At 35.5% G+C, this 23,597-nt stretch overlaps 1 protein-coding gene across 1 annotated transcript; it reads right to left on the bottom strand.

The window, feature by feature from the left end:
- Window positions 1–203: 203 nt before the first annotated feature.
- On the bottom strand, window positions 204–20,169 carry LOC140136234 (uncharacterized). Its single transcript, XM_072157957.1, has 12 exons — window positions 20,055–20,169; window positions 16,602–16,659; window positions 15,640–15,848; window positions 14,554–14,661; window positions 13,651–13,777; window positions 12,932–13,140; window positions 9,129–9,238; window positions 8,045–8,322; window positions 7,214–7,490; window positions 6,609–6,686; window positions 6,375–6,461; window positions 204–4,755 (listed from the first exon to the last, which is right to left on the bottom strand). Exons 2-12 carry the CDS (start codon window positions 16,626–16,628, stop codon window positions 311–313), a joined length of 5,955 nt encoding a protein of 1,984 aa, XP_072014058.1. The 5' UTR covers window positions 16,629–16,659; window positions 20,055–20,169; the 3' UTR covers window positions 204–310.
- Window positions 20,170–23,597: the final 3,428 nt, after the last annotated feature.

Raw genomic sequence — 23,597 nt, 5'->3', positions numbered from 1 at the left:
CCAGCTTCAATAAGGGATGTGCACATTTCATCAATGTTACCAGATTTGTCACACCTTTGCATGAGTAAAAAGACAACTTTCAGGATGGTTACTAACATTCCTTTTGGTGAATCCACTGTAAGATTCTTCAGCATTGAATCTAGTATATTCATAAGGGGATTCAAATACACAGACCTGTGACAACCAACCTCAATTGCAGCACCTAAGAGCTCCGAGTCAATAACCTCATTTGCTAAAATTACAGTAATACACATAGTGGCATTGTCGATTAAGTAACTACATGTATCTGTCAGCTGGTGTATAAGTACTTTCAACATATTCGTAACCTATAAGTTTCAGAACTGCTCTTTTCATTACATATTTGGGAAGCAACTAAAACAACAGTTATGCAAAGTAACAAAAAATACTTTTCCTTGTCATCAGCTTCCCATAATGCTTTGCAGAGTTTGTTAAGGCAGCCTATTTGCTTAGCTCCTACAATGAGGTTTGTTATCAAAGTGAAATGTTCAGTACTGGAAAGGTTAAGAATTGTTGAAAAGAATCTGGGTTGAATGCAATTAGTCTCTACTGCAAGGGCTGCTATTTCTGAGGCAGAGTCATCTCTTTGGAAAGTGATTTGTAACATTATGTATGCAATGGCAAGAGAAGAATTGTGTTTGATTTTATCATTCATACCTTTAGTAAGCATGTACCTAAATAGGTTCAAGAGTCTCGAGTCCAGTAAAGTTTTCATTTCTTGCATACTAATACCTGTGTAACATTTACAAAAACTAAGTGCAACAGTGCAGCTGATAAGAGTTTGTATTTTCTCAACTTCTGAAAACTTGGTAAAGTTAGCGTTGATAGCAGAGGATACTTCGGTTTGATCTGTTGTGATAATATCTTTGTTGGGATATAGTATAGGGTTCTTATACATCAGAAGAATTTTGTTGACTAAGCCAGCATCAATAAATGATTGACTTGCAATTCCACCAGCAGTGGTGTGTGGCTCTATGGCAGTAAGTAATAAATTGACAACTCTGAGGATTGAACATATGTTTGTGTATGAGTGTGGTTCTCCTGCTGACAGATGTTCAGTATTTGATACTAATAAATCAAGAAGAGGATTGATATAAGGAGACCTGTGGCAACCAGCCTCAATAGCGACATGTAATAACTCTGAGTTAACATCCTCCTTTATCAATATGTTTGTAATAGAATAAGTAACACCATTTTTCAAGTTATCATCAGGTAGATGCTTTACAAATAGGTCCAATAGCTTAGACTTGTCAGAAATGCTTACTTGATCACAGCATGTATAGATAATGTATATTAGGATATCAGTGGCCATTGATTGTATTTTTCCAACATGCTCTATTTGAGTTTGGCTATCAAGTGTAACTTTACAACTCTCTTGAATTTCTTTTGTGTTCCTATCATTGTGTTTTTTAGGATACAACAGACGGTTTTCGTACATACACAGTAGTTGTGCAATAAAGCCAGCATCAATAAAGGATTGACTTGCAATTGCACCAGCAGTTTTCAGTAGTAAATTGGCAACTCTGAGGAAAGCACACAAATTTGCGTATGAGGTTGGGTGTTCTGCTGACAGATTTTCAGTACTTGATTCTATTAAATCAAGAAGAGTATTGATATAAGGAGATCTGTGGCAACCAGCCTGAATAGCGACATGTAATAACTCTGAGTTAACATCCTCCTTTATCAAAATGTTTGTAATAGAAATTGTAGCACCTACTTTCAAGTTATCATCTGATAGATGCCTCACAAGTAATTCCAACAGCTTGGACTTGTCAGAAATGCTCACTTGATCACAACATGTATTAAGAATGTCTATTAGGATATTTGTGGGTATGAAAAGTATTTTCTTTTTAACATTAGGGTCTACTTGAGTTTGCTCATCAAGTGTAACTTTCCCACTCTCTTGCATTTCCTTTGTGTTCATATCATTGTGTTCATTGGGATATAGCAGTGGGCTTTCATACATACATAATAGTTGTGCTATAAAGCCAGCTTCAATTAGGGATCTGCATGCTTCATCAATGTAACCAAACTTTTTAGTTCCCTCTATAAGTAGTCTGACAGCTGTTAGGATAATGTACACCATATAAACCTCTAGTCCATGCATTGTTGGATCATTAAGAACTGATTCTAGTTTGTTCATGAGTGGACACAAATATACAGTTCTATGGCAACCAGCCTCAATAGCAACAGGTAATAGCTCTGAGTCAAGGTTCTCATTTGCCAGCCACAGCATTCTTGTAATAGACACTGCTTCTTCCAAATTACCATCTGACAGCTGCTTTACAAGTAGTTTCAAGAGCTTAGACTTATCAGAACTACTTACTTGCCTCCAGCATGTATGAAGAATTTTTATAAGGATAGTACTGAGCATTGATTGTATTTGTTCAACGTCAGGGTCTACATGGGGTTGTTCATCAACTGCAACTTTCCCACTCTCTTGCATTTCTTCTGTGTTGGTATCAATGTGTTTAGTAGGATATAGTGTGGGGTTTTCATACATACATAATAGTTGTGCTATAAAGCCAGCTTCAACTAGGGATCTGCATGTTTCATCAATGTGACCAGACTTTTCAGTGCCTTGTATAAGTAGTTCAACAACTCTTAGGATGCAGATCATGCTGCTCACCATAACATGTTCCTTCTCTGTTGGATAATTCTGAACTGACTCTAATTTGTTCATGAGTGGGCATAAATATACAGTTCTATGACAACCAGCCTCAATAGCAACAGGTAATAGCTCTGAGTCATTTACCAGCATTAATGTAATAAGCACAGTGGCTTGTTGTTTCAAGACATCATCTGATAGCTGCTTTACCAGGAGTATCAAAAGTTTAGACTTGTCAGAACTACTTATCTGCTCATGGCATGTAACAATGGTTGATATGAATAGTTTTAAAATGTTTATAATAATTCTTTCACCCTGAATTTCTAATTCTTGTGCGTTTATACTATTTCTATTTATGAATATAAATTCATGAATATGTATCATTTGGCCTAAGAATCCAGCTTTAATTAGTGATCTGCATACTTCCTCAGTTGCACCATGTTGTTTGTCAGCTGTCCATACTATAATCTGCAGAATCATAAATATAAGTGCTCCCTGATAATCTACTTCCGATTCCCTGTTACAAATGACGGAGGACAGCAATGTCATCAAGATAGTTATACCATCAGGTATCATCAATTCAATGAGGTCTTTGTTAAAATTGTATTTTAAAGCTCTCCTTAAGTAGAATACTTTTTGTTTACATCTATTTCTATCTAATGGAATATGTATTGAACTCTGATCAAGCAACTGTGTTAAGTCTTGGAGATGATGTTTAGTTTGTTCAATATTAGGAACACCCAGAGCAAGTAAGTTGTTACTCAATGGAACAGGTGAGTTCTGTTTAATTGGGATAAGCAACTCATGAAACATATCATGTAAACGGGGGCTGTCTAATTTAATATGTTTTTCAAGTTTTTTGTTTAAATTTGTCTTCAAATTTGAAACAACATCTCTTATTTCTTTGTAGGTTGTTTGATCCACACTGTAGTCATTATGTGTGAGTATATCAAGTATTGCATAAGTGTTACCTACAAAACTCTCTTTTAGTTTAGTATGTTTGTCATTTGTTTTGGTAACATCATGTGTGATACCATGAATAGTCACAGCAGATCTAGCACTAGTATGAACAAAGTGAACATGTAACATGCCTGATGATTGTAACCTACTGATTGAAAATTTTGTTTTGTGATGTATGGCAATTATTGGACTTCCTGAAGACCCAGCACATGTGCAACAGGAATGTTTAATAGAAACCCTTTGGTTGCTTGACTTCATTTCTGTGAACAACTTTGAAGTGTCTGCTTCCAGCAAACTAAATGAAAATTGTTTAGGGGCACCATGGGGATGACCTACACAAAGTAAAGGCACACCTTTGTCTGTAGTTTGCTGAGCAAGCTGAAGCCAAGCTGTGGTGTCACCAAGTAATACAGGAAATATTTTTAATATGAATTGATATTGTGTGAAATGTTTTACTGCAACTTGCGAAACATAACTATCTTCACTCCTTAATTTTTCAAATACTTTTAGTGCAACCTTTTTTCTTTCCATTTGTGGGAATTGTTCTACTTCCTCTCTGTATAATTCTTGAAATAATCTCAATGTCATTTTGTCAACTATTTCTTCTATATCAATATAGAGCAAAGCATAATCTAGATTTTTGAAATCATGAGGTTTATCTTGTCTCATAGGTGGTGACTGCTGTTTATCAATAGCAACTACATTGCATACAAGGACATGGTTCATTCCATCATGAAAAAATATAACAGAAACATCATCAGCTTTGGCTAATTTGTTGCTTAACAGAACATGGTTGGCTGTCATGATTGGTAGACAACCTTCTGGTGCAGATTGTGGAGGTTTACCTGTAACAAACCCAGTACCATATGATATTGTTGGCGGTTTACCTTTTTTCTTTTTAACAACTCGGATCAATACAGCAGAAGAAGCTATTGCTATCAAGTTTTCTTCTCCAATGTCTCTGATTAGTTCAGCATATTCATGATCTCTTGTACCTTGGCATACCTCTAATATTTCTTCAAGTGACAGGTATTGTTTATGGTGATTTGGGTTTTCCTTAAGCTTGTCACAGTCATCTCTCAGCTCCTGCCGTAATTTTATCTGAGGTTCATCATCATCATCGCCTTCTTCTGGCACCTCATCTTCCCATTCCAGATCAAATGGTGACTCTGTAAAATATTAATCAGAATCACAATTTGTACACTATATGTCCACAATCAACTTAACGAATCTTGCATATCAACCTTAATTTAACTACATATTGAAGGCCAATTTAAGAGAATATCCCCATAAGGTTATGTTTTACAATAAGGTACACCACCCACAATCTGCGCTTTATTCCATGAATATGCACCAGTTTCAAAATAGTCAGAGGGTGTATGAAAGGAGTGGCATACCAGACATAAAATAAGAAAATAGATCTCAGACTTGTGGTCACTGTCTGTTCTATCCTTCCACTCCCACAAAAATTATAAGGTAGGATAAAAGTATGGCCATACTTTTATTATTGTGTGAGTAAATTTGGAAAACACAGTTAACCTACATACGCTAGCAGTCACATGCTGGGGTAGCACATTACACTTACCGATTGTGTTATTTGTAATATTTTATCAAATAGACATGAGATAAAATTATGACAAAATTGTATTGATTTGTTGACATTTGGTAGTTAGACAAAATATTTTGTACAGCCTAGTCTCTGGTAGTCATAAGGTGATATTAGTTAAATAGCATTATATATTTAAAAATACCGTATTTGGTCTATTTAAAGGCCCCTGGGCATTGCATTTATTAAAAGGGGTTGTGTACATTTGAGGCAATTTTTAATGAAAAAGTTGTGTTGCTTAACCATCTATGGACAAAATTATTAGCATGAAAGTTCATCTGTGTTGGTAGACTTCATAATTGTAAATTTAAACTTATGATCTCAACACAAAATTAAGACGTACCTCAGGAAGGAACTTCCGAAGCCCTACGAAGAATATTCGGCACCTACGGTATCAGAGTTTGTTTTAAACCCACTCAAACTCTGAGGCAGCTACTTGTCTCACCTAAAGACAAAACTGAGAAGAAAGACATTACCGGACCAATTTATTACATCCCCTGTCAGGGGAAAACCCTGAGGGGCCAGTGTTCAGAATCTTACATTGGTGAGACTGAAAGATCTTTGAAAACCAGATTCTCAGAACACCGTCGTCCGAGTACTACCTCGTCGGAAGTCTCCCAGCACATCCACATTGAATCCCCGACCACCAAGTTGATTTGGATGAGGTCAAAATCCTCGACCGGGACGCTAGATACTTTGAAAGGGGTGTGAAGGAGTCAATTTACATCAGAGTCAACCAACCATCTCTCAACCATGACGGGGGCCGATACAAGTTACCCAGAGTGTATGACCGGTTTTGGGGTCAAGTGTCCAAAAGGTCACTGATCCCAAACTTGGGTTGCCAGTCTCCAGATGAAGGTCAAAGTTGTGACCGAAAATTTGAGGTACGTCTTAATTTTGTGTTTAGATCATAAGTTTAAATTTACAATGACAAAATTATTGATTACTTCTGGGTCTGCCATGTGGGAGTGTTAGTTTGCGGTGATTTATCGATAGGAAATGAAATGCACCGTGACGTAACCAACTTGCCAAGAGTAAAAATACTACAGACATAATGTCATTGAAACTGGTTAGTGACCAACTGCTTTGCAGCAAAATTATTGATTGCCCTGATCCCTTTGCAATTGATCATTCTTGTTATCCCTCCTACTTTCCTTGTCAAATATTTAAAAAAAAATTTACCTTTTTCTCCTGAAGCCTGAACATGCTGAAGGGGTTCTACTTGGTCTTGAGAATAAGTCTCTCTCTCTGATGCCATAGGAGAGTAATCTATAAAAAAATAAATAAGTAATCAGAAGATTTCTGATGAATATGGATAGCTTACAGCAAACAACAATTATGATTGCTCAGATAATTATATTTACACATGATCCCCCATCCCCATTGATATGCTCCTATACAAACACATTAATTTACCTTCTTTTCTTGAAGCTTTACGGGGTTGCACTTGGTCTGGAGAATGAGTCTCTTTTTCAGATGTCATAGGAAAGACTTCTACACAAAAACAAAAATAATTATAGTAATATATAGGTGACATACATGGAATCAATGTAAAAGAGAAACAAATGACCACATGGGGGAAAATGTAACAACTATTGGATTATGCATGATTATGCATTGTCTCTTTTGTTTTAACATGTTCATGGATGAACTTGGCAAAGTGACTTCTCCTCCTTTTACACATCTTGACAAAGTTATCGTCACCCATGCAAACACATTGATGTACCGTTAAGCCACTGAATTGAGAGCTGGCACTCCCTTTTATCCTTAGAAAAAGAAAAAGATTTTATCTTTTTGAAATGCTAGGTTAGGTTGTTACTTTGTTTTTATACCTTTTGTATTACTAGTCCCCCCCCCCCCCATTGAATGTTATGTTTCATTTACCCTGTTTTTACTTTTGGTGTCCTGGTCTGATGAGTATTTCTCCTGTCCTTAACTTGCCTTTATTTTGATTTTCTATCCCTTCCCTCTTCCTTCCCTTTTCTCTCCCTGATAACACTTGAATATTAATTGTAACACACCAATTTTCATAAGACTCTGGTAGTGGGATTCCCACAGATGCCCAAGCAGAAGTGGCTGAATTGATGGTCCATCTGTTCCACTTGAAATCCTAATAAAAGGATCAGCACCATCTGCTCCTTGTGGAGAACTAGTAACAATCAGTATGTCTCTCTGTAGAATATGGGCAATGGCAACGATAACAATATGGTCAGCCCATTCACCATCTCTTGCCATTGAAGTACAGTATGTCTCCCAGTCAGGATGGATTGCTTCAAAGTTAATGGTGCCATCTGGGCCCTGCATGAAAAAAGTTAATCGCTTATTTATGCAGGAATTTAATTGGATAGGGTTATGATGCCATTAATTTCAGCTGTGAAACAAGAAATATTCCAGTGAATACATGTTAAAATATGGGTTAATCTCAGTGCCAGAGAGGATCTGCCCATTTCTGAACTATTAGCTGGATCTGAATTTTGCAAGTGTACTCAGCAAACCCAAAACGTTTTACAGAAAATGTTTGTATGTCAGATTATATAAAAGTTATATAAAGGGTATAAAACATGTTATTAACATTTTTGAAAACTTAACCACAAAACATTCTTGTTATTTAAGTGTTGAAAAAAATATTTTTGCCAAAATATTTAACAATAACATTTTGACATTTTAAAAATGTTCTTGTATTTTTTCTTCAGGTACCACATTTTAAGAACATTTAATTGCTGGGTTATACATGTATAAATGTCATGAAAGCGTTTTGACCAAAACTAAAACATGTTTACAATGCATTTATAACATTGAAAAAAAATTGTTGTTAAATTTGTATTAAGACTTGACTGAATGTAACTGCATACCTGAATAGATGGATTATTTCTTAAGAATTCCACAACAGACTGCCTGAGGTTCCAAGGACTTTGATGTGGCAAGTTGAAGAGATGCAGTTGGTCAGAGACGGCATTGAAAAAGCAGTTGCCATCGGCAGGAGTCTTGCCATGGAAGGCTAGATTGAGTTTCTTACAATTTGCTTGCAAACATTTGACTACTTGGCTCTCTGACACCTGCTGCTCAATCCATCGTTTCTGAGATCTTTCTAGTAGATCCTTGAACTGAAGAAGGACCACATTCTGTATTCCTGTAAAAAATGGAAGGCAATCGAGTTACCTATTAGCAAGAAAAGCTCATCTTTGTTGCTTTTGCTGCATGAGGTTCCAGGTTCAATCCCGAGTGGTGGTAACTTGCTGGGGTTTTGGCTTTGAAAAGTCTGAATGTAATTGGCCACATCTGTAGATTAAATTAAGACTTCCACTCTCCCAATGGTACATTTAAAATTAGGTAAATGAACCATGAGAGTACTGTCCTTTGGAGGGAATGTTAAACCATAGTTCCCATGTAGGAGAACCATACCCATACATGGTGCTCACAGCCAGTTTAGAAAAGTGTAGGGTGTTAACCTTTGACTGTCCCAGTATGTCACATGGCTGTGTTTAAATTAATTGATTGGTTTATATCTTGAAGTATTAAAATACAGAGATACATACACTAACAATAATAATAATAACTTAACAATTGCAAGGGCCAAGTAAAAGCACAGAAATATTTTCATACCGAAGACAAAAACATTGTTTACAACAAAGGGATTCATGCCATATATTCACAGTCTAAATACTGACATGATGTGCACTGTACAGTTGCCATCCTGGGGGAAGTACACCAATAGCTACCAATTCAGATACCTGTAGAAACATCAGCTCTGTGATCTTGATAACATTTTGCAGTTAAAAGGGGACACTAAATTGAAGAAACTTGAGAACAAATGAGCAAATATAAAGGGGGGGGGGGGGGTAAAACAATTTAATTCTACCAATCACCTCTCCTCTCACAGTAAATTGGTCCTTTGGTACCAACCAAAGTGTTTAGCATTGTATGCCCTTGACTTACCCCCAAACACCTCTGTTTTTTCTGATGAAAGGTTCACTGTTCCAGTTAAATCTTCCTCCTCCTCCACATCCTTGTCTGAGTGGGTGCTTTCATTATATGATGCCATTCCACTGCAAATGATAAAAGATTCAGTATCGCAAATTGAGTAAAAATACAAAGTATCCAGGAGACAATACACCCAGGTGGCTGCACTCACAATTTTTTTTTCATCCAAAAGAGTTAAAAACTCATGGGCGTAGCCAGCTTTCTCGGTCAGGGGGAGCAAAATAAAAATTTTGAGGTAAAGACAAAAATTTAGCCTGTTTGCATCATTTTGACATGGTATTATTATTGGGTGTTATCATTAATATTGTATGCATATGTGATGTCTTCAAAGTTCAAGCTTCCAAAAGTGCCTTTATGTGTGTGTGTATTATGCAAAATTTTTTAAAATGACACTATTTTGGCCTGTGATCGGGGTGAAGAGGGCTTTTTGGGACAATAAATTTTTATTTTACACTATGTTGGCCCATGAGCTCCTCTTTTCCTTTAGCTTCCCGGATTTCTCTTTCATTTTTAGCTCATTGTGTTAGCACAATGAACTCTAGGCATGGTCTATTTTTCTGTATGTTTTTTTCTTTCTCTTGCTACATCGTTTGAGCTATGGATCTGGTAATTTGAGGCGGCGATCTTTGCATGATGGTTCATGATTGTTACTTATTTAGCTAAAAAAATTCGGACGGAAAGTATCATTTTTGGAGCATTTTCTTACAAAAAGTTTTACCTAATTTCATGGAATAGTCTCCTATGTAGAATGTTTGTGGTGCTTTTCATATTACAAACACTGTACAAACTCCTTGATCGTGCGAATTTGTAAAAGAGATTGTTGAACTTTACTGTTTTAGTGCGGCTACAATGTCTGCTTTTCAGTGTTGCTTTTAGCACCAATTGGGCTTGTGCTGTCTATAGGCCCTTACTTCTGTGCATGAGCCATGAGCAAATAGTGTCTCAAATTCTCCCAAATCTGAACTAATTGGGCTACCAAATTGTTGGTTGGCAATCCTGTCTATGAACAAACATCTCACTCATTGACACTTTATATCACACATCTTGACCCAATTAGTTATGTAAACATTTAATCAAGGTGAAATGTCCTTTTGACTGGCACTGGCCATGGAGGTAGGTCCATGCACTGGCCTAGTATATCAGTATATGGGACCGTGACAACCCCTCTCTGACATTACAAAACAGACAAACAGAAAGTCTGAACTCTCTACTACCTCCATGGTCTGAACAGGGAAGTGCTGGGGGTAAACACTAGGCTAGTGGCCTTTCCTGTTCTGAAGATTGAAGGAGCACTTGTTTGAAATATGAAGTCAGGAAAATTAGATGTGTGTGCAAAATTTTATTTATTTATTTATTTCATTTACCATGAAAGTGTTGTAGTTTTTAAGTTTCAAGTTTTTATTTGGAAATTGCTTTTACATCAGTGGCACTCATCTATCCGATGGTGCATCCAAGACATTAAATATACAAACAAAACTGTATTAAACAAAATAAAATCAAAGGATACTCGACAAGCAAAAGGTACAAATAAATGCCTTGAATAAATAAATATCTTGAGAACCGCAAGTATATTTTCAAAATGCTGATTTGTGCTTGATCACAGCACTATGGTGATTTTGAGGTTTGAGAATACTGAAATGTGTTTTTTCAAAGTTGGTAGCCCTGTATACATAGTTATACATGGCTATACATGGCTATACATAGCTATATATGGCTATACATGGCTATGACATGGTTACATATGGCTATACATAGCTATGCATGGCTATACATGGCCATACATAGCTACCCATGGCTATACATAGCTATGCATGGCTATACATAGCTATGCATGGCTAAAAATAGCTATGCATGGCTATACATAGCTATGCATGGCTATACTCGACAAGCAAAAGGTACAAATAAATAAATGCCTTGAATAAATAAATATCTTGAGAACTGCAAGTATATTTTCAAAATGCTGATTTGTGCTTGATCACAGCACTATGGTGATTTTGAGGTTTGAGCTTACCCAACTCTGTGTTTTCACAGTTGGTAGCGCTGTATACATAGTTAGACATGGCTATACATGGCTATGACATGGTTACATATGGCTATACATAGCTATGCATGGCTATACATGGCCATACATAGCTATCCATGGCTATACATAGCTATGCATGGCTATACATAGCTATGCATGGCTATACATAGCTATGCATGGCTATACATAGTTATGCATGGCTATACATAGCTATGCATGGCTATACATAGCTATGCATGACTATACATAACTATGCATGGCTATACATAGCTATGCATGCCATTTACCATGAAAGTGTTGTAGTTTTTAAGTTTCAAGTTTTTATTTGGAAATTGCTTTTACATCAGTGGAACTAAACTATCCGATGGTGCATCCAAGACATTAAATATACAAACAAAACTGTATTAAACAAAATAAAATCAAAGGATACTCGACAAGCAAAAGGTACAAATAAATAAATGCCTTGAATAAATAAATATCTTGAGAACCATAAGTATATTTTCAAAATGCTGATTTGTGCTTGATCACAGCACTATGGTGATTTTGAGAATACTGAAATGTGTTTTTCAAAGTTGTCAGCCCTGTATACGTGGCTATACATGGCCATGACATGGTTACATATGGCTATACATGGCCATACATAGCTATCCATGGCTATACATAGCTATCCATGGCTATACATAGCTATGCATGGCTATACATAGCTATGCATGGCTATACATAGCTATGCATGGCTATACATAACTATGCATGGCTATACTATGCATGACTATACATAGCTATGCATGGCTATACATAACTATGCATGGCTATACATAGCTATGCATGGCTATACATATCTATGCATGGCTATACATAGCTACGCATGGTATTCCTGACCATAACCCATAACAAATGAGCTACAGCACCAGTGGTGCTCTTGTTTGTAAGAGGGGTACTTCTTTTCATTCATTTTTTGCCAGTGGGGGGGTGGCAGCAGGGGAAGAAGAGTGGGGCACTCTTCCCACTGCTGCCACCCCCTCCCACTTGCTACCCTTCTGTCCAAAATGGCCACTTTTTGATACACAGGTGATGTTGTCTGAAGTGGTGAAATTTAAACATTTATTTACAGGGTTGTAAGTTTTTCCTTTTTATGGATTTCCAGAAATCCGGGGGAAAATATATACCGTATTCATTCCAATAAGCGCCCATGCTCCAATAAGCGCCCACCCAGGGTATTTTCAAATTGCTAAAGGGCCCGCCGGAGGTACCATTAATGTTGATGACAGATAGACGGTGATACACTGAAAACACTGGAATACTATAAGTCCTGTGACCTTGCAATACATTTTCTGCATCAGAAAAGCTACTAGAACGCCTCGGGACCCTAATATAACATACATAAATTTGCCTCTAAGCAATGCCCCTTACGAAAAAATTAGGTAGACCAGGTAAAAAATAAGCGCCCACCCAAAATGACTTTGTTACCGCTCTTTGGAATGAATACGGTAATTGTTTGTGTTTTTATTTTGTTATTTTTTTCATTTCCAGAATTAGATAATGATATTTCATCTTACTGCGAAGTTAATTGGTTATTGTGTTTATAGGCTGCAGAGTGAATTAATGGAAAGTCAGGCAAAATAGGCAAATAAGCTCATTAATATTCATAAATATGCTAATAACCTGACACAAAACTAAACAGCACAAGAGGTGATCATATTTTATGAGCCTACCAAGCTAGAAGTTAATTTGTTACCTTTCAGCAGCTTCTTGGGAGTTGGTTGTGATCTTATTAGCAAGATGTACTACTTTGGTTATATCTGCTGCTTTTGTAGAGGTCAAACCACTGGATGCATGATCACTTGCATCAGCTAAGGAACACTTCACACTCATGACACTCTCTTCAACAGGTGGTAGTTCTTCATCTTGGTTCAACATGTAGGTTTTACCAGTGATTGATTGAACCTGTAGGTAACATCGAAAATTCATTTTAAATGAATCCATGAATAAAACTATTCCCAATTTCTTTCGGCACATCCTCATGGACCGTACTTGGTTTTTTTTGCTCAAAATTAAGGTTTTTTGAGCATTTTTACACAAATCGTTACAGTAGGTTTTAACAAATCTATACCATTCTAAATATGTTTTAATGTTATACTTTTAAATTTAACATTAGCATTAATGAGGCTCAAATATCTCCATAATTCCAAGGATAATTTAATCAGCCTGGCAAGTCCTGAGGAGTAGACAAACTAAGCTTGCAAAATATAAAGAAAAACCGAGAAAAATATTGGCAAAATTCAAATCATATTGTCAAAATCACACCCTCATTTATCATATCAAGAGCTATCAAGGTATCGCTAAAAGATAATTATTCTCCCCATCTATACATTTATATCTAACGTTTTTTTGAAAAATACTCTCTACTCGTATTTCCCTGAAAAGGGTCACAATGATGATTAATGTACAACTTACAGCATCATTCTTGCTACCATCAGCATGAGACTCAGCTTCTGCCTCCTCTACCTTCTCTGCCTCATCAACCTTCTTGACCTCCTCTGTTTCTTTGACCTCCTGGGCCTTGTCCTTGTCTGATTCATGTCTGTTTGGAAAAAAATGCTTATCAATATCAAAATGTTGCCAACATCCTCTCTGCTTTTTGCTTAAGTGGAAGGAAAGAAGGAACAAAGAAAATGAAGAGAAAATTTGTTTTTCCCGCCTGCAATTTGACCCACAGACACCGTAGCAAACCAAGCCATTGCCCGGCCAACAGTTTTGGGTGTATATGTAGTTTGGCAGGAATATGCAATTGGGATCACATGGAATGCATGGTCTTGCAGTCACTTTGTGCTGTATGGTTTTGTATGGTCTAGTAGTAGCTTTACGGTTAGTTGACTAGGCCTGCATGAAGAGATTCATATGTGAAGTATTATATAGCAGGGTTATGCAATTAGATCATGTAGTTGCTTCATACTGTATGGATTTGTATGGTCTAGTACTAGTAGGTACTAACGCGGCGGCATAAGACACCAAAAATGGTGTCTGTGTTACTTGAGAAATAATAAAGCACTAAATTGGATTTATTCTATATAAATGTACAGGTGAAGTGGTCACTGCAGTCTCCCATTCTCTTTGATTATAATTATCTACATAGGACATAGACACCACTGACACAGTGACAATGACCAAGTTCATGCTTTTAAGATGGACCAAATATAATAATTTTTAAGATAACAAAACCAGTATCCATTATTTTTGTATAGCCACCTGTCTTCAGATTAAAAATAAAGCTGTTTTTTAACTTGTGTATGTTATCAACTATTTTAGTAGTATGTAAATATGTTCCAATGTAAATGCAGTGTAAAGTATAATACTTACAAATGCTTTGATTCTTGAGCTCCAATGCCTGGCAGATGCTTATCAATTTCATGGATCTTTACTTCGTCAATATTTGAGAAAGTTTTGTCACATGTTTTGCATCTGCGTCTGTGAAATAAGTAAACATGATATAAATGAAAATGATTGGTTTATAGCAAATAATCCTGCATTATTGGGAAAAAGGAAATGGTTATCCATACTATTTTTACACACTATTTCAAAATTGATAATTTCATAAATACTTTTTAAGTATTTAAGGGCTTGTAACCCCACCTATGCACAGTATTTTTTGTGGAACCTGAGAGTAGATTAGACACATCAGATTGCATTCTGAATACAATGAATGTCTGTCTGATATCGAATAATTTTGATTAAAAAAAAAATCTCTACATAATACAAATTTATCAAAATTATTAAAATTGACATTTTTGACATTTAACAGTCCTCAAAGTAAACTATATAAATCTAATGATATGTACTTAAAGTGTATGTATCTGGGAGGAAAAGCCGACCATCATATGATAATAAGGACCTTTCATAATTGTAAATTTAAACTTATGATCTCAACACAAAATTAAGACGTACCTCAAATTTTCGGTCACAACTTTGACCTTCATCTGGAGACTGGCAACCCAAGTTTGGGATCAGTGACCTTTTGGACACTTGACCCCAAAACCCGGTCGTACACTCTGGGTAACTTGTAACTTGTAGTCTCCAGATGAAGGTCAAAGTTGTGACCGAAAATTTGAGGTACGCCTTAATTTTGTGTTGAGATCATAAGTTTAAATTTACAATTATGAAGTCTACCAACACAGATGAACTTTCATGCTAGTAAGGACCTTTCATATTGAAATTCTCCAAAAGACCTAACAATTTTAGTCCCAAAAGCTTTTGGGAAACTTCATGTATGTCTTCAATACTCGTTTTGCTGTTTGATTTAAACATTGTGTTGGTTGTACCTGAAAAGAGCATTTTGTCTACTCAAAACATCAGGTTTTTTTTTCTGTCTGTTTGGTTTTAAATTTGACTGCTTATATGTGCATAATGATTTTCATCACTTTATAAATTATATATAATTTCACTTACATTGTCGACTTGGTGGATTTTTTGTGCTTTTTGGGAAATGGCTCCTTTGATGGTTCTTGTGACCTTTCATGCACATTTACTTCTTTCCTTTTAATCTTCTTCCTCTGTGGTGGAGGTCGACGGGCTGCATCAATGAATATTTTATCCTTTTTTTCTTCATTGTGCCTCCCATCATCTAAGCTTGGATACGTTGGAGAGATTCCCCAGTCCTGTGGAAAAGTTGAATCATAAAAGGATTAACATCAAAGCAAAAGTACAAACATTATGACCTATTAATTTTTGATGGAGTCAAAAGTTAAGTTTTTTATTCCGATTATTGTACAATTCAACGATCGTCAAACTTGTGTACATAATGACCTTTCTTTTGTTGCATTCTCAAGAATAAATCATATATACATGTATGACAAAGTACATGTATTGTAAATTATTTATCAGTTTGAGTCTAGAGAAGGGGAGGAGAGAGATGGGTGGGGAGGTAGAGAAATAGACAGCGGGAGGGAGAGGTAGAGAGAGATAGAGAGTGATGTACATGTATAAAAGTTTAGTATACTATAAAAGCAACAGAGCCGGATGGTTGTGCAAAAATTGCTTGACAGGTACCAATGCTGGCAAAGCCCATGAAATTTGCACTACCATTTAAATGCCAAAAAAATAAGATAAATTTGGGGTTGAAACAAACAAATTTAAAGGATGATGTACATGTACATCTCAAATTTGAGTCAATTTTGTTTTCTCCTGATTGTTGTTTCAAAATTGTTGTTTGAAAAGTGTGACAAAAATGTTTTTAAAAAGCAAACCAAAACAAGTGAAGATGTGTTTTATTACCAGCAACTCAGCAAAGTACAACTACTTGTGATACACACTGGTTCTAAAATACTATCAAAGTAGCTGGCGTTGCAGTGACTAGAAAATCACCAATGGCATTCTACTGGCAAAATGTTTAGAGAAATGTCAGAACTAACCTTAAGCTCACTTCCACTGAAAGACATGATTTAGGTCTACTTTCTGTTTCAACGAAATCTACAAGAGAGAAAAACAAATATTGGTTCAGGAAAATCACTATGGGAGCGGCACCCTTTATAAACCATACCACAGACCCCCCGTTACTCATTATGCAGACACTTCATTGACTAGCTAACAGATTAGCAAGATAGCTCATTTTGATGAATCATTAAAGGCCCATTCAGTGATCCCAGTGAAAGTGCCAAAAAATTAAAGTTGTTTATAAATTGCTTAAAGGTGAAGGATAAGTCATTCAAATTTCTACAATTTGCATGATTGTAATGCCTAGCGGTGTACTAAAATACCACTAAGCCTGAACTGCTTTAAAATTTAAGTTTTTATATTAAATCCGGAGATCTCTGGTTTTATTCAGAGTTTACCGATTAAGTGATGGCTAAACACATCGCGTACATGTTTATCATTGAAGCATTGAATTAGTGATGTATAAACTGTGTGCAAATCACTATTCGTCTGACACCTGGACATATAAAATATGTGCATATGAATGCTATTCGTCTTGCATCTTGTTTGTACATCCCAGCTGTGTGAAGCTCCACCAATAATCATGATAGTAATTTTGACAGTTTTTTACTAAAACAATGATTTCTCACAGTTCACTTTTGCCAACATTGCACAATTTTTGTGACAAGATAACTCGAAAAATATGCAAACTTTTTGCCCTATTGTTTAGAGCACATCAACATCTAGGGAAAGAGTGTCCTCTTCCATTACTCTGCCCTTAAAGTCCCCACACACAATAATGTGTTCACTAGTAGTGAAACTTGTGTTTGAGTTCACTAGTAGTGAAACTTTTGGAATCATTTTTACGTAACATTTTTTTCAAAAATACCTGCCTATATGACCCACACACACATACCCCTACAAACAGAAATAATGACTGCATTGTGTCTTTCTGAACAAAAAAGTTCAAGCGGGACACAAAAAAGAGTGGTGCAAAAGTAGTCTAATGTTTGGCATAGCACATGATTTTCTTATACGCAGCACGGTCCCTTTTGAAAGTACAGCCCAAATTTGTAAGTATGGCGCAGTATAGCATACTGCATACCAGGCCACATACACTTCAATAAACTTGAACAATAAAGGGTTCACATGCTAAAAATTTCATCATGCATTTAACAGATTGTGTAATAACCATATACCATTTCAACACAAAGCGTGCTCATATGAGGCAATAAATTTGATTGCATAAGCGACAAAATGAGGAGAGATGAACCGCATACACTGATGGTTCTATAAAATTTGTATTATATTGCGAATTAAAAAAAAAATCAAAATTATTTGATATCAGAAGGGCATTTGATATGTCTGATACTCTCAGGTCCCACAAAAAATACTGTGCAAACGTTGTGTTGTGACGATAATTCAGTCAATAATTGATTATTGATCATAGTGCAGAAAGCCATGATAACCATTCATCAAGTGAACATTTTTATATCCGATTCTGTGCATCAATTGCACTGGGTGAAGCGATGATTTGTTTCTGCAATAAAGTCTTCACTCCTTGCTAACCCTGCGACTGATACAGGCCTACTCAACTTTGGTTCATGATGAATAGTTAGACTGGTAACATGATGACGATTATAATGTCATCATGTCTTGCACGTGAATCATATTCGATTATACTTATTGCGATGTAACTCTGGTAAGCACACAACAGTTGCTATCTGACTCCTTAAAGATGGAAAAAAAACTTCTTAAGCAAGCGATCAGAAACTACTTTGTTCCATTTTTAAGGGGGTACTACACCCCTGCCCAATTTTGTGCCCATTTTTGCATTTTTCTCAAAAATTATAGCGCATTGGGTACAAGTAAGATATGTATATTATAGGGGCAAGGACTACAACTACTGCACTGGAAATTTTATTTCAGCACAGACAACAGTTGTGGAGTTACAGTCAAAAATGAGGGAAAACCAATATAACATAACATAACATAACAACAGCGCTTGATATAGCGCAATACCAAAAATATGAACATTGTGCTTTACAAATATACAAAAATATTTGATCAATAAATCAATAACTACTTGCTTTGAGTTGCTGAATTTTCAGTACAGTAGTTTAAGTCCTTGCCCCTATAATATACAGATCTTACTTGTCATCATGTGCTATAATTTTTGAGAAAAATGCAAAAATAGGCACAAAATTGGACAGGGGTGTAGTACCCCCTTAAGGTATTTATTATCAATTATTTATTAAATTCAAATAACCATTTAAAAAAAAAATTTCATCCCTCAAAATTAATCAAACTATTCCAGGTACATGTGTAATAGGCAGTGTTATATTAAGGTGACGCAATCTTTTGTTGGTCGAAGCAGAAATTGATTTTCGTTGCCTAAATAACACTTTGATGTTTTGCAAAAATTCATTCTACAAATCATATACTTTGAAAACTTGCTTGATTTATTGTTGTTTAATGAGTTATATAATGTTTACTAAAGTGTTGTTGTTTCAGCCCTCTTTACAACATAACTCAAGAACCACAGGACCTACAAATATATATATCATGTGATATTTGAATTTTACATGCTCGCTATGAAATGATCAATGCAATTTTTGCCAAAGCTCACTACCATTCGCAAGTTGCCGTGAACTACCAAATCGCAACAGTTTAAAATAGATGCTAACCTTAATGGTAGGTGAAGTTTATGCCAATCAAACAATTTATTTGTTTTAGGCTTTACTGGATACAACATTTCTGAATTTGCATGTTGAAAAGTTGATTACTGATTTCAAACTTGTGTAACCATAACAGGTTATCTTGTTTCAATTGTTAAACACAAGTTCATGTCGATTCAATGATGTATTCATTTACAATACAAACTGAAATTTCCAAGTGAATTGATTTATGTAGAGCAGTTTTCTAGTCAATTCACAGTGACTGTAAAGAAAGGAATTATGATGATTTGTTATAATTATTTGCTGGGGGTAAAATGACATAAATTGCTTGCTTCCTTTCCCCCTGGCAGTTTCACAGCTTTGAAACACTTGTTGGTTTTCAGAGTAAATTACTGAAGTCTTGAATATGCCACAGACTATGCATGCAGCGCACTGAGAAACAGGCTACAAATTTGCTTTTTATTCATGAATTTTATGTTGCTGTGCTCAACATAGGCCTATAAACATAAGAGGTGATTCTTTTATCATACTGCATGACAATTATAATAACAAATTACAATGATGTTGCATGCCCCAGCATGAAAGACACAACAATATTTAAATGCTCTTTAGAAAATATGATTTATTAACAGACACAAAATGAACATATCATTTTTTTTTTGGCAACTTAATGGTACGATTGGCCTGTGTTAATTTTAATATTGCACTTTGCAAATTTGTAGTCTGTCTGTTTCTTGCTTCCTTTATATAAAAAGAATCTCTGGTAATACATACCTTTCTTCTTCAAGTTCAGGGTCACTGTGGGCTTTTGATTCCCTCCTCCAGATAACTAATATATTATGTCTTCTAAGGTACACGTATTTCTGCAGCAACTCTTGTCATACATGTCTTCTACCTCTTAGGTGTGAACCAAATCTGTCTAGGTGTGCGTGATTGTTGAGTTGGCTGGTGGGATCGGTTCACTTGGCAAGTTCAAAAGAATCAGTCAAATGGAAATATCTTAATAACAATATAGTTAAACCCATAGGCAATTTTTGAAGGCTCATTGGTTGGACTGTTATTGCTTGCAAAGTTCAAATAGACTCAGTAAAATGGGGAAGTCCCAAATAATTTTAACAATACCAATTAGCCAGAAATAGCAAATGACACCACATAGTTTTACACCCACACTTGTACTACCAAGCATGATGAAATAAATGAAACCTGAACTTGAAAAGTTGAGTATAATTGGTGCTGAATTGTAATTTCTGATATAAGTAGCTGGTTCCTATATTATAATTGTAGCCTTTTTCCATCTCAGAATAGGCAAAGCTCAAAACAATTGATTACTGAAGTTTAAAAAATGGCATGGCTTCAACAGTTGTGTACTTTTATCTGGGTGGTAGGTAAGGCTGGCATTTTCGGTCGGGTAAACGGGTACCACCGAGATTACATTACCCGGTAGGAAATACCCTCCCGGTACTGAGAAAAAAAAAAAAAAAAAAAAAAAATTTTCAAGATGTTTTGTATTTTTAATATGAAAATTGATAATTTGTATTCATGTCATAGTCTATTAATGATTTCAAAATGCATTGAATTTGAATGCATTTTGAAATCATTAATAGAGTATGACATGAATACAAAGTATCGATTTTCATATTAAAAAATACAAAATATCTTGAAATTTTTTTTTTTTTTTTTTTTTTTTTTTAGGTCAACCATGAATGATCCTGGCATTTAGGTCTAGGTCCAGGGACACTACAAAACCGGAAAAAAAAAAAATTGTTTTTTTTTTACAATTTCGGCTACCCGGTTACCCGCCCGAAAAATGCGGCAGGTACCTGGGTACAAAATTACCCGAAAATGCCAGGCCTAGTGGTAGGTAAGGCCAAAAAAATGTGGCTTTTCCCAGGAGCAAATGGAGCAAAGCAGTTTGCATGTTTATTTCAGTAAAAAAAGGCTGTGCGCTATTGTATTGTACTTTGGGCTACTTTTTTGCTTATTTTTTTCTGAATGATAAAGTAACAGAAAACAACAACATGAAAACATGAAGATAAAAAAACCAGTAATGTGCTAAGATGTGAATTGTATAAGCTGCGCATTCGGTTTCCTGAAACAAATCTCTTTTCTTATTTGGCATAATCAAGAAATATAATCAGAAAATATAAAAATATACAAACATTTTTGTAACAATTTTATGCTTTTGCAAAAAAATTTTAAAACAATTTTATGCTTTTGCCGGCATCAGTGTCTTTAAAATTAAAAGTAGGTAATATTTAATGGCCAGCTTTTAAACTGAGGACCAAAGAAGGTATTTTTGAAATTCAAGGTTGTCTGGTAAATGTCAGGGCATGGAATGCTTGGAAATAAGTATTTTCAAAGGTTGTTTACATGAATATATGAGCAATATAAATGCGAAAAGACTCAGTACTACGTGGAGTACAATTAGACATATTTAATACACTTTTTTTTAAACATCTTTTCTGATGGCTATGTGGTTCCAGGAAGGTATTCATATTTGTAAAGCTGTAGCTGTTGCTATCTTCAGTAGATAGTAGTTTGCTTAGAAACCTGTACTATACTCTATTCTTTAAATCTTGTAACCTTTTAATGACCATAAATATGTTCAGAAAGGTCAAAGTTCAGGTAAAAGAAAGTGAGCTCTTAAATCAAAATAATTTTGCAAATTTACTTAGTCCACCATTTGCTTCACTTTAAATATATTCATTTCCGATACATTCATTTAGCCTATTGAAGTATTCAATTCTCAATGATTTTGAAAAGCAATGTTGGGTGATTTCTTAAGGTTAGCAGCTATTTTAAACTGTTGCAATTCGGTAGTTCACAGCATCTTGCGATTGATCGTGAACTTTGGCAAAAATTGCATTGATCATTTCATAGCGAATGTGTAGAAGAATTCAAATATCACAAATATACTTTTGAAGGTCCTGTGGTTCTTGAGTTATGTTGTAAAGAGGGCTGAAACAACAACACTTTTGTAAAACGTACATAACATGTTAACAACAATAAATCAAGCAAATTTTCAAGGTTTATGATTTGTAGAATGAACTTTTGCAAAACATCAAAGTGTTATTTTTCAATATTGATTTAGATAATGAACATCAATTGTTTTGGCTGCTTCGACCAACAATACCGCATCTACCCTTAAGCGAAATGCAGCAACTCATCAAAAATAAAAAATGTGAGAAAGTTTATATTGTACTTCATCTCTATTCACAGATTTCACAGATTTAGCATTTAGAGGGGCTGGCATTTTCTTCGGAAAGGGGAGTCCCAAATTTACAAAAATAAAATTGCGACCCCCCTATTTCGTCAACAAAAAATGTATGACCCCCCCATCACCGATACACCTTACCCCTTAAACAGGTTAAAATTGTATTGAAATCAGTCTTTGAATAAAATAAACACACTGTATGTGGTCATCTTGTGACTCCCTACATTTTATATTTTTCTTTCCAGAAATTTATGACCCCTGTATATTTGGGACCCCCCCTTCCGAAGAAAATGCCAGCCCCTTACCAGTCTCTCTTATACCCTTGTATTTTGTGTTGAGTGGATGGTTGGATTAGAGAGGGAGAAACTGCATCATGTTTTGTTAGACTTGCATGAAGTTTTTAATTTGTAAAGTTCCACGCCATCTGTGGAAACCACATCAACTGCACTTGATGGGGGTATGTATGCATGTACAAGCTGTATCAAAATGATCGGTACTCATCAGATGAGCCTGACACATCAAAATTCAACATAAGATCCAAATAATTTGTAGATTAATTGTAAAAGAAGTCATAAACTATATATTCTGGGCATTTCAAGAGTATCCAATGTTGTATTTGGAAGAGACCGGCTTTTCAATTAACATCACCATTGATGGGTACCAATCATTGTGATACACCCTGTATATGGGCTCATAGTATTCCAGTTCAAATCCATATACCCTCAATTGACGACCGAATTAAAAAGACTAGTTTGCGTTTGACGTCAGGCCAATGACACGCCATGATTGGTTGCTGACCTGCACAGTACGGCATTTTTAGTCTGGTTGACAGGACATCATATGCAAACTAGTCTTTTTAAGGGCAGTGTAATGGGAGAGAACATGGACCTTTTCGAGCTTCATTATTTCTGAATTGTATGTCCAAAGTATATAAAACTATACATTTTTGGAAAGGGAATGAGTCAAGGAATCCCATGGTGACGTCAGATTTGTTCAAAAATCTCAAGTTTTTGAAAAAATCACAAAAATTCACTTTTTTACCCCAATTTTTTTGTGACAACTTAGAAAAAAATCCGTTCGAGTAAAAAAAATTCAGTTAGCTT

This window comes from Amphiura filiformis, chromosome 16 (genome assembly GCF_039555335.1).
Source record: "Amphiura filiformis chromosome 16, Afil_fr2py, whole genome shotgun sequence".
In the NCBI taxonomy this organism is placed as follows: domain Eukaryota; kingdom Metazoa; phylum Echinodermata; class Ophiuroidea; order Amphilepidida; family Amphiuridae; genus Amphiura; species Amphiura filiformis.
This window is presented reverse-complemented; position numbering and strand designations above follow the sequence as displayed.

Bases quoted from the DNA above. Each gene is read 5' to 3' on its own strand.
- LOC140136234 (XM_072157957.1), bottom strand. From the start codon at position 16,628: ATGTCTTTCAGTGGAAGTGAGCTTAAG. The intron at 13,141-13,650 runs GTAAGTTGTACA...TGTTACCTACAG, and splicing joins ATGGTAGCAAGAATGATGCT to GTTCAATCAATCACTGGTAA. The intron at 8,323-9,128 runs GTAAGTCAAGGG...CATTTTTTACAG, and splicing joins AAAAACAGAGGTGTTTGGGG to GAATACAGAATGTGGTCCTT.